Source organism: Cyprinus carpio, chromosome A15 (assembly GCF_018340385.1).
Source record: "Cyprinus carpio isolate SPL01 chromosome A15, ASM1834038v1, whole genome shotgun sequence".
In the NCBI taxonomy this organism is placed as follows: domain Eukaryota; kingdom Metazoa; phylum Chordata; class Actinopteri; order Cypriniformes; family Cyprinidae; genus Cyprinus; species Cyprinus carpio.
The window spans coordinates 1,629,175-1,646,765 of NC_056586.1; the positions used below are offsets into that span (position 1 = coordinate 1,629,175).

The following is a 17,591-nucleotide window of genomic DNA, read 5'->3' on the forward strand; positions in this document are numbered from 1 at the left end:
TTGTAATGACTGAATCCAGTTACACCAGAAACTTTCCATCCATCCATCCATCCTCCAAAACGCTTGTCCTCTCTGTAGGTTTGTGTCTCGAGTCACAGATTGGAGTAACACCCTGGACTGGACAGATGCCTTCTTACATTGTGATGCATCCAAAACATGTCTGTATCTACAGTGCTGTTCCAATACAGGGATTAAAAGCACCGCTACTGCGGTTAAAAAAAAAAAAAAAACACTATAAAACCAAGAACATTTTGTTTTATAAAGTCAATTAAAGTCAAGAGAACACTGAAAGAATGAAACTGATCTCACAGATTCACTCTCATGTGTTTGCAACAGCTTCAGTCATGGTCCAGTTTTAGCATTAAACAATATTTTGTTGTATTGAATCATAACAGGTCACAATATGTGTTCTATTATGAGGTAGCTACCTATCGTAGAGGAGGAGAGGGTAGCCGCATTCAACAGTAGTTCATTCCCAGCCTGCATGAGCCGCTGAGCTTGATCAAAGCAAAGGTAATAAATATTAATGTCTAATGGTTTATCAGTTACTCGTGTCTTTTTTACTTGTCAAGGGCAAAGGACTGTGGAAGAGCGCAGAGCGGCGTGCTGAACAGCACATCAGAATCCACACCCTACGAACTTTATGTATTTGTTTATTTATTTATATATTTATGGGAGCCAAGGAGTGTAATATGCCCAACTGAACTGCCCTAATCTTCTTTCCCGCAATATTTCCATGCCGCAGTTATTGTTCTCATTCTCTGAATAATATCCTCCACTCCTTGGCTCTTTTTTTTTCTGTGGGCCGATTCTTTTCTTCTCTCTCACGTTCTCATATTCTCTATCTGGTACGGCACTTGCTCATATCCTGTCAGTGTATCAATCAAAGAGAGCTGTCCACTCAATTCACACCTGATTTATCAGTCTGCCTCATCCCAAACGCCATTATTAGACCCAAACCTTTTTAACGTGACAGTGACAGATGGCAGGCCCGACCCAGGTAACCTGTTTCGCTCAGCTTCAGACCCGTTCAGTCAGCTTTCACTGATCAGACTCAACCTGAGATGAAGAAAATCCAATAACATGCCTCAAAATAAAGAACAGAGCGAAAACTAATACGAGCACGCTTACTAATGAGAGCACTTTGATTTAAGTCACTCGTAATACAGCTAATGGTTAATTCAAAACCTGCTATAGTGCTTTCATTAGGGCTGAAAAATATTGATTTAGCATCCAAAACACACATGATCTTTTTCCAATTTTGTAGTTTTTACAGTCAGTAGTAAACAATGCAACTTACAGTAAAGTGCACATTAGATGCTTCACTAAAATATGTACCAAATGTTTCATACTAAACTTAAAGATGCTGAATGAAAATTGTGTCACATAGAAATATGGCTTTAATTGAGACTTTTGCCTCAAACTCCTAATTTTCTGCTAATTAATAGTTAATGAGGTAGTTGTTAAGTTTACACTGCCAGTAAGATTTGTATTACTTTTTAAAGAAGTCTTTATCAATTTAACACATCCTTGCTGAACAACAGTATTAATTTCTTTCAAAAATAGAAAGAAAAAATATCTGCTGACCCCAAACTTTGAACAGCAGTGTGTATTGTTACAAAAGATTTCTATTTTGAACAAATGCTGTTCTTTTTAGCTTTTTATTCATCAAAGAATCCTGAAAAAAGTATCACAGGTTCCAAAAAAATTATGAAGCAGCAAAAACTTCAATAATAAATCAGCATATTATTATGATTTCTGAAGATCATGTGACACTGAAGACTGGAGTAATGATGCTGAAAATACAGCTGCACATCACAGAAATAAATTACAGTTTAAAGTTTATTGAAATAGAAAACAGTTATTTTAAATTGCAATAATAGTTCACAATTTTTTGTGAAATACACAAAATATGGACATGCAGAATAATGTGTTTTTTTATAAGTGCTAATAACATCCAATATGCTAGAAATATTCATGCTAATAAGCAAGAACTGTTACCTAAACTAAAGTGCTACGGGAAATACACTTTTTAGTTATGATGCAAGGCAACAACTCACTGTGTGATGTAGCCTGTAGAATGTGGTTATATGCCCCTAAAATATCCCTCTTTGAGTTTTTGCTTCATAGTTATATCATGTGATGTAGTTAAGCAATATCACACGAGCAACAAGTGCAGGATCATATGAGTACTGTTTTTGTCCCAAAAAGCACGAATGCAAATGTGATGGGGATTTTATGCAACAGTTCAATAAATAAGAACTTAATATTGTTATATTCTAGACACAATATTGTCAATTTTTGCTCAGTTTTACCAATGTATATATTACCTATTAAACTGTTGTGCGTCTGGAAGCTACAGAATCAATCTGCATTTTGAACGAATCGTGTGAACCAATTATTCAACGGCCCATTCATAAAGAGAGTCATTTTACTTCATTCCTGAATGAATCATCCATCTGAACGAATCAAATGAATTAATGAGTGAATGAATGAATCAAACAAATCAAATGAATGAATGAATGAATGACCTATTCTTTAAGACATTCACCACCACCCACTGGCAGTTCTAACTTTTTATTTAAAAAACAATTTCATATTTGCATATTAATAAAAAAAATCTAAAGAAAAAAAAACGAATTAAAGGGATATTTCACCCCCCCCAAAAAAATCTTTCTAAAGCTACATTTTGTAATATCTACCTTGTGTAACACAATAATGGCTATAAATTATCTTTTTTGTGGGTGATTCTCAACCAAATTTGATGTGTGATTAATATGCTATTAATTAGACTAATTAAACGACAATGTGTAATTTTAATCCTAATCCTTAAGCCCCAATAAGTTACCTAAAACCAAGAGAAATAATGCCTGTAACATCTATCCAGAGTAACTGATGATGAACACGTCATCGTGTGCCGAATCTTGTAATTATTTCCCATATTCTTGTTCCTTATCCATCTGTCTTCAAATAGAGATGTGAATTGCAGAACTCCAAACATGACCTCAGTAGTTAACAGAGAGCAAGAATAAACCTGAGAAACTAATAAATCTATTACATTCAAGCTCAACAGCTCAACAGCTTTCGCATGAACTAAACAAACCAAACTCTGACATCATACAGACTCACAGGCTTCACATTTCTTCATCACCTAAACTTTAGAAAACATTTTTGATATTTAGCAAATTCTTTCATCCAAGTGACCTTAAATTGAGCACCTTAAAGCTGACACTGCTCTCCTTGAGAGGACCGATCCAGTCACCTTCTAGTCATCAGTCCAGATGTTAGCTGCTATTTTCAATAGTTAATAATGCAATTATTTCATGTCAGATAATCTCATTCCCACAGGAGAAGAGTTACCATATAAAATGCTGAATAGGCACCCAATTTAACCATTAATTAAACGATGGCCTGATGCTATAAACCCTGTTAATCTGTGTCAATCTAACTAAGATATGAATGAAAGATTTCCCAACTTATTTAAACACAAGTAAACAAATGCTTTATTATGAGAGCCATCCGTACGCTTCTAAAGCCTTCACCGAAACTCTCCTTCATTTGCAATGTTAATGAAACAGCCTACGTTTAAAAACAAAAAGCCTACAGTTCTTATTCCTGTGTGCATGAAAGTTTACTTTAAATAAAAAAATTTAATAAACAGCCGATGGATAATCATATTTTAATTGCATTAATTCATCAACCTAAGTTCCAAACAGGCACAAGGGCAGACAAATGTGGACTGACCCAAGGGTGCTAGTGCCAGGACTTAATTAAGACAGACAAAAACAATAATAATCTACACTAATAACCCCTGTATTGAGTGTGAGTGTCTCTGTGCGCAGGACAAGAGTGGCTCTGCAAACAGAAGCTCTTTAATGGCAACCTGTCACACGCTAATTAGCCAAGCACATGCTAGCATTTGAGTCCGACTTGTACAGAAATAACATTTTATGGAAGAAGTCTGTACCTGCACCATTAAAAAACAAAAAAAAACAAAAAAAAAAAACATTATTTTGTAGTTGATTATTGGAATGTTTTTTTGTTTTTTTGTAAATGTTACTATCAATTTCTGCGTTTACCCTTATGCATCAAGTTAAAAAAGTTACACAGAGGTCCTTAAAGGACACAAAATGTCCATGTCATAAAAAGGTCATAAAAATGTATATTTTGTTCCGCTTTCACTGTCATGGATCTTTTGACTAAAGTTAGCCCTAAACATTATTACCAAAAATTCATTCATTTTCAGGATTTTAACCCTTTAAATACCTGTTTGTTTGTTTATGTAATGCCACTATTGTTTTTATGGGAGAAAACACACACACACACACACAAAAAAATCTATTAACTTCTATATATTAAATGCTAAGATTTTTTCCCCCAAGACAGATTACATGCTAATCAGTTATTGTGATGCATTATTATTTTAGTGCAATTTAAGAATTAAATAAATAAATAAATAAACAAACTACCATTCACACAAACCACACTCTGATATACATATGAAAACACCAACACAATTATAATTACAACATTTCAATTAAATTAAACAGAAATAAGTACTTGCTCCAGAGGTCAAACCTCAGGAAATTGTGCTATCAGGTGGAAACAGAAAGAATTTTAAAAACAGTAAAAAATTATTAATGAAGAATGCATGATTTTATGATTAAATAACACTGTGATTAAATATTGCTGTTTTAATGGGCACATGTCTGTCCTTACTGTCCTGAGTGTAACTATTTTTTGTACATAGAGTAATAGATTTATTAAAGGAAACGAGAGTAAAATATAAAACAAATCAATAAAAATACACATCTTTGCTAAATGTGTTTGTATTAACACAGGAAAAAAAATGCAAAAGCCAAAAATGTCCCTAAGAACACACAAAGGTTAAAACAGTCTCAAAGTAAATCCTACTCCAAATATATGTATATATAATTTTTTTTCTTCTCTCTCTCTTCTCTCTCCAGTGTAGATATGGCTCAGTTTTTGGCCTGTTTTATTGTCCACCAATTAAAAAAAAAAAAAAAAATCAAAATTATGATTGCCACATGATTCATAATGAGTACAAACAGTGCAAGAAAATTCACTCACAAGATTGTAACATGTAGATCTTGCTTCATATGATTGACTTGCATTTATAATGACCTGAAGTCTCCTGCTCAAAAGCATTTAAAACATTAAAATCACTTGCTTTCTTCTAAGATGCAAAACTATTTATTTGGAAAGGTACATCAATCTTTGTACATTCATTCCACCAATGCTAAGGACCAGTTCTTTACATAATTACTTACAGTCGTCATAATGTGCTTGTCCTTACCTTCTATTGCGGCTGCGGGACCGAGACCTGTGGGACCTGTGGCTCCGCCCCCTGTCCGTGCTCCGGCTCCGCCTCCTGTGACTCGACCCTCTGGAGGAGCTGCTGTTGGAGCGGTTTCTGTGCCTGCAACACCAGTAACAATAGGCCAATAAACACACACACACACAGAGAGAGAGAGAGAGAGAGAGAGAGAGAGAGAGTGTAGTTTCCTTACTGCATCTGTCTGACCAACACAACACATTCTCACTGCATACTGTGTGTTATATTCATAGAGGTGTCAGCATCTTTCAGAGTTCAGCTATAGTGTATAAATCTTCAAATAGATTTCATGAACACTGTCCCTGCTTCCATTGTTTGGACAAACAGAAATTTGCAAGACCAGCAAATGCGTTTACACTCTTTAGGTTCTTATCCAACAGAAGCTTTACATACAGTTGAATCTGTCAGGGTTTCTGCAGGTTTTATGATGGTAAGACTTTTTAAAGACCTTTTTAAGAGCAAGTGAAGAAAACTTAAGGACCAGACTGAAGGCCACACAATATGTGAATGTTCTCTAGGAAGTCTAGGAAACACAAAATTGTACTGACAACACTTCAAAGTTTAACAACTTCCAACAGATCTCCATTACTTTTACACTTATTTTATCAATTAAAAAAAATGCCTTAAGTAGAATACAGAGAATACAGCAAAAAGTGCTGTTCTTGATTAGTATTTTTGTCTTGTTTTCCAGTGCGAATGTCTAAAGATTTTTAAATCAAGATGCATTTACTTGAGAAACAAAATGACTTAAAATATGAAGAAAAAGTGATCAACATGGAATGAGTTTATGATTAAAACAAGACCTAATATCTGTCTTTGGGCTCAGGACAATACAATTAATTCAAAGGGAAAATAAGTTTTCACACCCCATTTACAGATGTTTGCTCTTGTTTTAACCAGAAACTTACTAATTTATATATATATATATATAAATATTTATTTTCTTTCAGAAAAATCTTCTTTTTGCATCTCAAGTAAATGCATTTAAGGAAGTTTAAATATTTGGACTGATAGACAAGATTCAGATTTATTTATTTATTTATTATTACTTTTGCAATGCATGCAACACTGGAAGCCAAAACTGTATGAATACAAGACTTTTTGCTCTGATTTAAGACCTGATATGTAGATAATAATGGAAAAAAAAAAAAAAAAGCAAAGATAGTTCACCCAAAAATGTTTGGTTAACTTTGGATGCAGTAAGCACCCTGATTAACCCTGAGCTGCACAGATGCAGGCGTCTCTGTACAGTCATGTTAAGAAAGCCTGACATCATGAATATAAAGCCGCCTGACTGCATTATTTGAACTGATCAACTCTATTTCCCGCTCCTTTTTCTCTCCAATGAGCAGCTGTCAGCTTCCCTCTTCTCTACTCCAGCTGATAGATCAAGACTTCTTAGAGCCATTTTCAAAAGCTAAATCAAAAGCGCGAGCCCATTCCCCATGTCATGAATAAATAAAATGTTTATCTAAAAGCCATAATTAAATTTATTATGCATTTCTGCATCTGATGGCACCCGACTGCATACCTCTAAAGCAGCGGGCCGTCTCTCTCCATGACGAGGAGAACGTTCGTGTTTGTGCTGTTTTACAGAGCATGAGGAATGAACTGCATCTGCAAATAAAGACTGCTCTTAAAGACTGTTCTGACAGCAATGACACTCGGTTTGTCTGTCTATTCATTCATAAACGTGTGTGTGTGTGTGTATATACACACAAAACTGCTCTACTACTTATTAATACTATTAATTAAACTTTTGCCCACTAAATCAAGGTCATGCGCAACATGAAGACTCATGAAGAAAATAAACACAAAATTATATCATAAAGAGGATAATCTGACCTTTTTATGATTAATTAAGTATTTCAGGTTTGTGAAATGTCACAAGCCTTTAAAAACGTACTGATATTTATAAAGTAACAGTTCACCAATTTAGAATATATACATTATAACATGAAAAAATGTTCAAAAGTGGAAAACAATCATTTAGATGGAAGCACTTTCATAGATGCAAGGTGCAAGAAAAATGCATTTTGCATAAAGCCGTATACCACATGACACTTTCCTCAAATGTCTTTTCTCTTGAAAATGGTCTCGAGGTGTTTTAAAAGCACCTGAAATACACCCACTTACTGTACGCATCAGTCTGAACAACACAGTGCTGTATCCTGTGTTATATGTGTATTTACAATCCGAATCACAGAGGTGACACTCTCAGTATAAGGTGTTTCTGTCTTATATAGCTTTAGTTAAGAGAAGAGTTATGAGTTACACTCTTCAGGTGAGCTTAAAGAGGGAATAAAACACCTGCAGAGTTACACAGACGAGGCCACTTAACAGATTTACAGATGGACGTGTGGATGATACGGCTTGACCTCCACACACATCCTCATTTCTGTGAGAGCAACTATTTCCCATCACATATAGAGGCAACCGAGCAAGCATCATGAATAACTGAAGTCAGGCAGACGTCTGGCTTGGACACACTGCACCTGTCTGTGTGGAGCAGCACGTCCAGGACTGAAGGTAAGAGTGAAGACGGTTAGATGCTCGGCGTCCAGCAGTCAAGCTGTGCTCGAAACCACACCATCACTAAACTGAGTGACATCGCTCATGTTGTGTCATGTTTCTGACCTCACAGCTCGCATGTACAGGGTTTTTTGCACACGTGCAGTTTTATGAGGGTCAATCTGAGACCAAATAAATAAAATTTAAGAAATAATTTGAACACAACACAACATTAGCAATGCTTCAAAGTTTGCAAAAACAACTTCCAACAGATCAAAAAAAAATTGAAAATCTAAAAATTAAACTGAGATACATTTACTTCAGAACTTATGACTTATTTTATGAAAAACTGATCAAAAAGTAATTTTATGATTAAAACAAGAGCAAATATCTGCTAATAAGCTCAGAAAAATATATTTAATTCAAAGGGAAAACACACTCGTTTTTGTTTTAAGCGTGAACTTAATTTAACAAGACTTCAATACGCATCTCAAGTAAACGTATCATGATTTAAGAATGTTCACGGAAAACTTAAGACGTATAAAAATACTGAGCAAGATATTCATTTTTTGACGGTGCATGCAAAATGTAATGCCACAAATTTATAAATGCAAGACTTTCTGCTTCGATTTAAGAACTTTTGAGGCCTTAATTTGTGAAAATGCGAATTAAGACCTTTTGAAGACGTGCAGAAACCCTGCCATTACCAAAGAGCTTTGATATACAGATATACATCAGCTTCAAAGTGATTTTTTTTTGTTTTTCTTTTAAGTGCACTTTCCTTCTGGGCTCAATGTGCCAGCCGAGCAACTGGCGTTGACATAAACAGGGATGCAAACTGAATAAGTGCGTCAGAACTTGTATGTGACAGGTGCATGGCAGGGAGCGGTGAGAAATAAGAGGCCTCGTGAGGTCAGTCAAACAAGAAAACTGTTTCCGAGGAAGAGCACGTTATTACATTTTGATGAAAGATTACAGGGACAAACTTTGTTTTGTTTCGTGGTTCAGTGCGTACCTCCTGTTTCGGTCTCTGGAGCGTGTGCGTCTCCTGGAGTGCTTGCTGCGGCTGGTCACTCTGCTGGTAGAGGAGCTGGACGAGGAGGAACGGCCTCTCTGCCTCCTCTTCCTCCTGCTCCGGCTGTTGTCCTCGCTGTCTGACGAGCGACGGCCCATGCTCGCAGCACACAAACACCTGCCTCAGGTAACAGAGATGTTATGCCATCACTGTGATTCAGCAGCTCAGGCCACACATCATGCACATGCCTGATGAAGAGGCTGATTAAATTCTACTAAGCTGTGAACACTGTTTCTGAATTAAAATGCAGGCACACACGTGCCATTTAACACAAAGTTTGTGACTTCTCTCATTTGAGGTCTGCTACACAGTAACAGAAGTTGAAAAAGAAAGCGGCAGAACATAAAACGCATGCATAAGGCAAGAAGTGTGTTAAAGGATACACATAAGAAGCATCAGAATGTGCTACTCTTTTTTAAAATTTATGTGAGACCAAACCTTAAAACTATGCGCACTATCAACCTCCTCGTTTAATGCATGAAAAGAATATAAACGTGGAAACCTAATTATGAAAACTTCGTCTATAAAGGTTATAAAACTATTCAAACCGAATGCTGTCAGTCTTACTAGCTCGATTTCCACGCGCTTCCTCTGACACGCGCTATGTAACAAATAAACCGCACGTCTGCTAATATATTCTGACGCTTGTGTGCAAAACGATTGATATTTAGTATCCATATTCATACTCTTACCTAGACAGCGACACACACTGCTATTGTATCACAACAGCGACTACAGAACAGCGCCATCAGACAGAAGTAACCGGTCTGGAGATCACCGATAAGCGCGCAGCAGGCATTACCAATCACACACGATCGCCAGCCGCGTTCCCCTTCTTCTCATGAACGCGCAAGATCCGCGTGAAATGCAGCATTTCGTGCGTTTCTCAGCGACAAGGACGCCATAAGATCACATTATTTAAACTTGGATTGTGTGTGTGTCATTTTTGTAGCCTACTGAGAAAGTGCAGGCTGAGAGAAATGGTTTTTAAAGGATTAAAGGTGATTTTGAGATCAGGTTAAGCTTTCATATGTTTGGTCGGAATGTGTTACAAGGCAGCTCTGTCACATTTAAGACACAAAATAAGAACATTATAATGGGCTCTGGGCTAATTATCTACGAGATACATACAGAGACAGACACATCTGGAAATAAAAGTGTGAAGGTGAAGGTAAACATGATTTGTCTCAAATGTTGAAGGTAAAAGTTAACAACAGCAACAACAGATCTGAAAGTCAAGCTGAAGTCGTAATAGTTCCGTTGTCGCTTTTGAGAAGAAAAACAGACGAAATGCTAAAATCAGTGTAAAGATTTAAAGATAGGCTGTGCATAATCTAACTGTGATAGTTTTACTCAACCTACAAGCCAATTACAGTTACATTAATTCAATGATATAGCCTATATGTACAAACACCCTCTAATAGTGATATTTTAGGAAGATTATTATTATTATTATTATTAATTATTATTAATTATTATTATTATTATTATTATTAATCTTCGCGTATGAGATGGAAATGCTTAGAATAATAAATGCTGGCAGCGTTTCGAATACTAAATGCGCGTAGGCTTGAAGAATTAATATATAAATAACCTATAAGAGGGACATATAAGATAAATATTTAATTATGATGTCGGCTAATTATTAGCGGTGAGATGATGAGAATGTGTGTTTTGTAATTTAGCAACAGAAGACTAGCTTTGTAAGTCATTTACCGCCGATCTGATATTCTTGCTGTGTAGCAGCTTTTGTTCATTTTTGTTTTTTATTTTATTTTTCTAATTCGCTTTTGATGCCCGGATGCGCGTATTTACTTTGCCGGCTAATTAACCATATTATGCAAATAGGCCTACGTAATAATTTTACTAAGTCTGTGTAATTAAGTAGCAACAAAACCGCACAGAATCCCAAGATTTCTTTTTTTTTTTAAATATTACAAGTCATCAGGCAGCAGTTGCTAATAATAGAAACAGATGTCCTCTAAGTGTTGAAATATTAATTAAACGGGTTTCTTTTTTTTAATTGGCCTAGTGAATATTTCTTTCATGCCGTGAGACATTTTGAATGAAAATTATTGCACGTTTAGCCCATTTTATTATTGCTTTACTACGGAGCTATTTGTTATGGCTGTTATAATAAACCCACACAGGCTACACTTTGACTAAATTGTTCAAATTGGTGGTTTTGATTTAGATTTTCTGTAAATAATTTCGATTCGAGATGCTCTTCATATTACCATTAAATTCATAACTATCACTAAAACGACTTGAAAAACACGCTCTCACTCTCTAATATCGTTACATTAAATATATGGGCTACTGTATAAAACAGACTGTTTATAATTAGCCTTACAGCTGTATTGTGTGAAGATTCAATTTTTACAAAAGAGCTGTGGGTCAAAATGAAATTCTTAATGATGTTGTTACTGCATGTGTCACAAAGTGCATATATACTCTTTGCTCTTCTATCACGCTCTCTCGGTTTCCAGCTGAGATCAGAGAGTGTCCATGTGCCCTTTTTTTATTTATTTGTAATTTTGGCCTCATCCCAGCAGAGCTTTCCACCATCATCATCATCATCATGATCATGAACCCTAGTGTTTCCAAACTCTAACCAGTCCACGCGTAATGACATTAATTTGCTCCTCTTGTCAGTCTTGGCCAATAGCGAGCATGGAAGGGTGATGTGGATCTGAAGGACAGATGAGGTGCCCCCACCCCGTCCAGCCCCATCCAGCCCGCCTCTGTGGGAAGGGGGCTCGTGGAGAGGGAAGGTAGCGCGCGCGGATCAAGGGGCAGACGCTTCGTCAAGTATAAATAGTGTGACTTCAATAGTGTATCGGCAGCAAGTCCACACACTCCGCAACAAGAGGAATTGTCAAAGATCTCGTCACATCACCTCGCGTTCAGGCCGATGTTGATGTCTTATGGTAGACTGCTGAGGATCTAAAGAGAAGATTGTTTTCTTCTTCTTCTTCTTCTTGGGCGCAGTGATGGAAGAACTTACCGCGTTTGTCTCTAAATCTTTTGATCAGAAAGTGAAGGAAAAGAAGGAAGTGATCACGTACCGGGAGGTGCTGGAGACCGGCTCGGGGAGAAGCAGGGAGGAACCGGTGCGCGAGGAGGTGAACAGCATCACGCGGAGCGGCGCGCGCTCGTCGCCGGCCAGAGAAGCGGACATGCTCGCGTCAGAGAGAAGCAGAGACTCGATCAGCCCCAAACTCACAGACGGTGAGTGTTGCCTTCATTCTTTTAAAAATGATCCATCAGGCTATTTATTTATTTAGAACTTCTTCGCTTTCGATATTATTTTCTATTTTATTATAAAGTCACGTTAATTTGGTTCAGGCTACACGAAGCGTGATAATCACAAATCCTAATAATTTGACAGTCATCACTGTCTGAAAACAAACCTACAAAGAATCAATCAGAAGTTAACAAGTGATCAAATCCAGCGCTGTAACACTGTGGCTGTGTTTTTGTTGGATAGTAGTTGCATGCGGGCCTATATAAATATAAAATATTTTTTATTTTAAAAACCTTAGTTGTGAAACTTCGTAGCCAGATGTTAAGACGTTTGAAAGATTGACAGATTATGCATGAGATTACAGACTCATAAAATAAAATATGTAGGCTACCCGTATGTAGATATAGCTTATATTAAGGCTACAGGCTTTTGCTAAACAGAAAAAAATGATAATAATAATAATAATAATAATAATAATAATAATAATAATAATAATGTAAAAAACAAAGAAAGAAAGAATGTGCCAGTGGATTATAAATCATGCACGAGACACGCTGAAGGCCTATATTTCAATTAGCTGTTTGAAATCTGAGATTTAAACTAACACCCTATCACGAACAGCAGGTAATAGGCCTAATTAATACTAATAACAATCATAAAAAAAAGAAGAAGAAGAAAAAAATAAGAAAAAAACAATAATTTTAACTGCGTATCATTTCGATTGGACTTATCTATTATTTTTCCTTTAGATGTCCTAAACATCTAATTATGAATTGTTTCTAATACAGGTTAATTGTTATTTTAACAGCAGGTATTTTAATTAATTACTGTCTTTATTGGGTTCATTTTCGTAACGTCCAGCCCATTTGCCAGGCTGTTAATTTCACGTGCAATAGGATAATATTCCTGCCATAAGCATCCGGTTCAGAGAGACTCTCTCCATGCATATGTATAGCGTGTAAATAATTAAAGAGCTCTGTGTAGGACAAAACATCCGTGCCCTCCTTTCTCATCACTGGACGAAGCGTTCACTCCTGGTTTCTGCTCCGTTTTCAGGTAACACAGATATGAAAGAACGCAAAGAGGATTGTAAGCCGCTGGAGGATGAGACACAGACTAAAATCAAGCAGAGAAGGAGTCGGACTAACTTTACCCTTGAGCAGCTGAATGAGCTGGAGAGACTGTTCGATGAAACGCACTATCCAGACGCCTTTATGAGAGAGGAGCTGAGCCAGAGACTCGGGCTGTCGGAGGCCAGGGTGCAGGTCAGGCACTGCATGTGTGCTGTGTACATGTATGCTGTCTACATTTGTGCTGGGTGATGGATGCAGTGTGCGTTATGCTTTGCCTCGCGAGAGGAGAAACACTTTCGATTAATGCAATGTTAAACCTTGTTAGGCTGTATGTAATTACATATTAAATGCACAGTAATTATTTCTGCTATATATATAGGTGATTGTATATATAATTAACGTGTCATTATTATGTAATTACATAGGCCTACATCCTGTTACGTGCAACATGCTAAACAGTTATTGACACAGTAACATGTAGAGCCTCCGAAATAATGTCTAAGCAATGAGAGATTAAAAATGTAAATGCATTTGAAATAAAATCGATTAATAAAAAGAGTAGGCTAATATATACAAATTGTTTTTTTGTTTTTTGTTTTTTAAAGTGGGCACTCCTTGTAGATATATCCAGCACAGAATAACGTCGTTATCATTAGAGTTATATGAGCATATTTACATACATAGCTTACATCAATAAAATTAGATATCAGTTTATGTGTTGAATGGTGCATGATATTGTCGGAAAAAAGTCATATTAAGCCGCTTAAATCAACGCCGCTGAGCTATAATGAACAAAACAACGAACAAAAATTATTCCCTGATTTGCGCGCATTGGCCTGCAGGCAACATCTGTAGTGTGCTTTTTAGGATGGGGAAGACCATCTGCACAGAAACATAATAAGGCTCAATATATGTGTAACAAGAGACGAGCGACTGAGCCGAATAATGACATTCAACATAGACATTGGCTCTGCTGTGATTGAAGAAAAAAACAATATCTTATTTCATTCTCTTTTATCTATTCATTCCTTGGGTGGGGATATAAAATTCACTCTTTGAATACGTTGCTCCTTTTAAAAATGGGCTCAAAAGACCTCCCTGGAAAAAGTTAAACCATCGTCTCTCTCTGGGATCTTACCAAAGGGCATTGTCCCAAGCAAGGCCTGCGGATTTACATAAATTATCTATCATTTTTACCCAAATAAAGATCTGATGCTCTTTTTATATTCAGCATTCACAGACAAGGCCACACCGCTGGCTCAAAGACTAACACTGCCGTTTAAACGGATAAAGTCATAACGTCCCGGTCGTGTCGGGATTTATTATCGTGTTTCCACTTTCACTTAACAGCAGAAATATCACGCAAATGCAGTGTCGATCAAAACGAATAAACAGTGCTCTGGAACTGCGCGCGATTCAGAACAGATGCATGAGACACAATCGTTTCCAAATATCCAATGCCCATATAAATGGCAGAGAAATGTAACACAGACTTTCTTTCTGATGTAAGCAATTAATGTCTCAGTTTTAGCCTGCAGTTGAAGCCCAGGCATAAAGTCCCATGCTGGGGTTTTGCTGTCAGAGGATCACTTTGCTTCTTCTGGGACTCTAATCCTTGGATAGATTAAACCATTGCAGAAAGACGATAGCTATATTATGGCACTTTTTCAGATGCACGAGTTTAAGATTGTGTTTCTTTCCTTTTGTTTAACATTTTAATACATCTGTCTGTTTTGTGGTTAAATAGTTGGCCGCTTTTTACGTCAGTTCGCCGTTCGTATAGAGATATACTAATTAAAATATGCGGTTACGCATTATGAATATTTTAGAGGTCCTCAGGGATACACAGTTTTGCTGAGACTGTTGTCGTTTTGGGAGGATTTACACATGCCCTCACCAACAGCTGTCAATCAATGTCTTGTGTTTGCAGGTTTGGTTTCAGAACCGACGGGCCAAATGCAGAAAGCAGGAAAATCAGCTGCATAAAGGTGCGTTGGATTTAAACGCTTCACGTGCATCCGAATGCTTATGTTGCACCAAACAAATTAGGAATTGCTATTGTGTTATTCGTTTATTTATTCTGGTTTTCTCTTCTATTAAAAACCTTATATATTGTTTTTGTTAGATCGGATTTAGACGAGACAATTGCAACATACAGAATAAAATCTTTCATACGGTGTAGCCAAGTTCATTTGATCTTTTTATTTGTATTTACTGTGAAATATGATAGCAATTCGTTTTTGAAGACATATAGGTAACAAGTCAATGTCCACATGTTGCAGGAGTTCTCATCGGAGCGGCGAGTCAGTTCGAAGCGTGTCGTGTCGCTCCATATGTCAACGTGGGAGCTCTGCGCATGCCATTCCAGCAGGCAAGTTACACTGCAGAGGCGTCCTATTTCTGTTTCTATGAATCCACACTCAAGATTTCCCTCCTTTTTGTTATTGCAATGTCACCATAACTGAAAGATCTTGACGAAGAATATGCATAGCTGAGTTGAGATTTGTGAATTTTTCGTGGGGGGGCATGTAGTTGCCAGAATAGCGGAATGCAGGTGTCCGAATGCATTATTTATGATGATAAATGCATTTGATCCAGTGCCCAGTAAGAGCTCTGATAGTGTCTCCTAAGTTAATGTGTTTCTCCCCCTCTCTTCCCACCCGTGCGTCCATAGGATAGTCATTGCAACGTGCCGCCCTTCTCCTTTCAGGTGCAGGCGCAGCTGCAGCTGGACAGCGCCGTGGCCCACGCGCACCATCACCTGCACTCGCACCTGGCGGCGCACGCGCCCTACATGATGTTTCCCGCCCCGCCGTTCGGGCTGCCCCTGGCGACGCTCGCGGCGGAATCCGCCTCGGCAGCGTCGGTGGTGGCGGCGGCAGCGGCCGCGAAGAGCACCAACAAAAACTCGAGCATCGCGGATCTGAGACTGAAGGCGAAAAAGCACGCGGCGGCGCTGGGGCTGTGACGTCACCAAGCATCGCACGCGACAGAAAAACGCATTATTTATGTTTCCTCGTGAAGGACACGCGAGAGAAAAAGGATAGGCTATTTATGAGAACACAAACTGTGAAGTGGACAAACTTTACCTGGATCTTTTCGGGGATGGAGGGACAACTACAAAACGTTGAACTACGAGAAGAAGAAGAAAAAAAGAAGTTGAACTTTTAGTGAACTTCTGCAAGAAGCTGAATCTGAATATAATGATAACTAAAGCAGCTGGGACGAACATTTCTGCTTTCATACGTTATTAGTAATTAATGAAAATAAAGAGGCTGGCCTCGTTTTATTTGAAACAAAGTTTCTCTGTGGATATTTGTGAAATATTACAGAAATCACTTTTGTTGCCAAACATGAAAACTCCAGTGTTAAACATGCGTTTCTGTCCTCACGGATAAAACACGAGTTCAGTTGAAGTTTATGCTCTTTGAGTTCTGAAGCAAAATAAATCAGCATTAAACGAAACGAGGATCATTCCTTTGCTTATTAATTGTGAATGTAATCCTATATCAGGAGAAGATTCAGTGGAGAGTCTCCGTCAGATGCTCATTTCACATCAACACACACCAGGCTTTTATTCTCGGTGTCAGAATCTAATTCAGGTTATACACTAATATTGATATGGTACGGGCACGTGTAAAACACCGAGCTATAATAATACCGACAAAAATATTTTGGTTGTTTTATGCTTCATCAGGGCATTGTGGGAGCATTCTGGATTTTCTTTGCTATTTCTTTTCGTTCTTGTTCCTTCATCTCTTTCTCGGTGTGTACAATACGTGAAGCTCTAAATGTAATGTTCATGTTTTATAAGAGTTATAAAAGGATTCGACTGCGGGCACTAATTTTTATGATATCTATGATTTTTTATCATGACTGTGAAACGTGAGCTCACCTCAACACCGTGTTTTCGATTCATAAAATAAATGTAAAAAAAAAAAAAAAAAAAAAAGATTGTAGCATCTGTGTCATGATATTTACGTAGGCTACTTCGCCTTATTAATTTTTATTTTTACTTGATGCATGTGATGGAAGCGTTAAAACAGTTTCTTTCACGTGCACGTGCAGAATTGCTCTTATCATTTAATGTCTGAAATTATACGATGCAAATAGGCTTAATTAAAAATCGACCCGTTTCTGTTTTGTTTGGATGATTCTGTTGTGTATTTTATGCATTATACAACGTTTGTTATTAGTAATGAATGTTATTATAACGTGTTGCCGAAAATCAATTTTATACATGACTATGTAAATACATATTTATATAATAAGGGAAAACGCTGATGATAAAATCGCACGGACCTTTTTCAGACCGAACTTCATAGCAAG

General features: G+C 37.2%; 2 protein-coding genes across 4 annotated transcripts in view; one reads left to right on the forward strand and one right to left on the reverse strand.

Annotated features, from left to right (window-relative positions):
• LOC122147623 (serine/Arginine-related protein 53-like) overlaps positions 1-9,532 on the reverse strand; it is an 84,711-nt gene extending 75,179 nt beyond the window's left edge. Inside the window, exons 1-3 of the mRNA XM_042770713.1 lie at positions 9,510-9,532; positions 8,883-9,059; positions 5,318-5,440 (exon numbers count right to left, since the gene is read on the reverse strand). Of these exons, the coding sequence (XP_042626647.1) occupies positions 5,318-5,440; positions 8,883-9,040 (281 nt within the window). The 5' untranslated portion in view covers positions 9,041-9,059; positions 9,510-9,532. The remainder of the gene's footprint in view (positions 1-5,317; positions 5,441-8,882; positions 9,060-9,509) is intronic.
• Positions 9,533-11,715: 2,183 nt separating this feature from the next.
• LOC109046084 (short stature homeobox protein 2-like) lies at positions 11,716-16,727 on the forward strand. Of its 3 annotated transcripts, XM_042770753.1 has the most exons (6): positions 11,716-11,872; positions 11,978-12,173; positions 13,246-13,454; positions 15,193-15,250; positions 15,545-15,633; positions 15,937-16,727. In XM_042770753.1, the coding sequence occupies exons 1-6, from the start codon at positions 11,870-11,872 to the stop codon at positions 16,228-16,230; spliced, it is 849 nt and encodes a 282-aa protein (XP_042626687.1). In that variant the 5' UTR covers positions 11,716-11,869; the 3' UTR covers positions 16,231-16,727. The 3 variants fall into 3 exon arrangements, with proteins under 3 accessions (XP_042626687.1, XP_018919428.1, XP_018919427.1); XM_019063883.2 differs by having other exon boundaries at positions 11,722-12,173; positions 15,973-16,727; XM_019063882.2 differs by having other exon boundaries at positions 11,724-12,173.
• The last annotated feature ends 864 nt before the right edge of the window (positions 16,728-17,591 follow it).

Bases quoted from the DNA above. Each gene is read 5' to 3' on its own strand.
- LOC109046084 (XM_019063882.2), top strand. From the start codon at position 11,936: ATGGAAGAACTTACCGCGTTTGTCTCTAAATCTTTTGATCAGAAAGTG. The intron at 12,174-13,245 runs GTGAGTGTTGCC...CTCCGTTTTCAG, and splicing joins CAGCCCCAAACTCACAGACG to GTAACACAGATATGAAAGAA. The intron at 13,455-15,192 runs GTCAGGCACTGC...TTGTGTTTGCAG, and splicing joins TGTCGGAGGCCAGGGTGCAG to GTTTGGTTTCAGAACCGACG.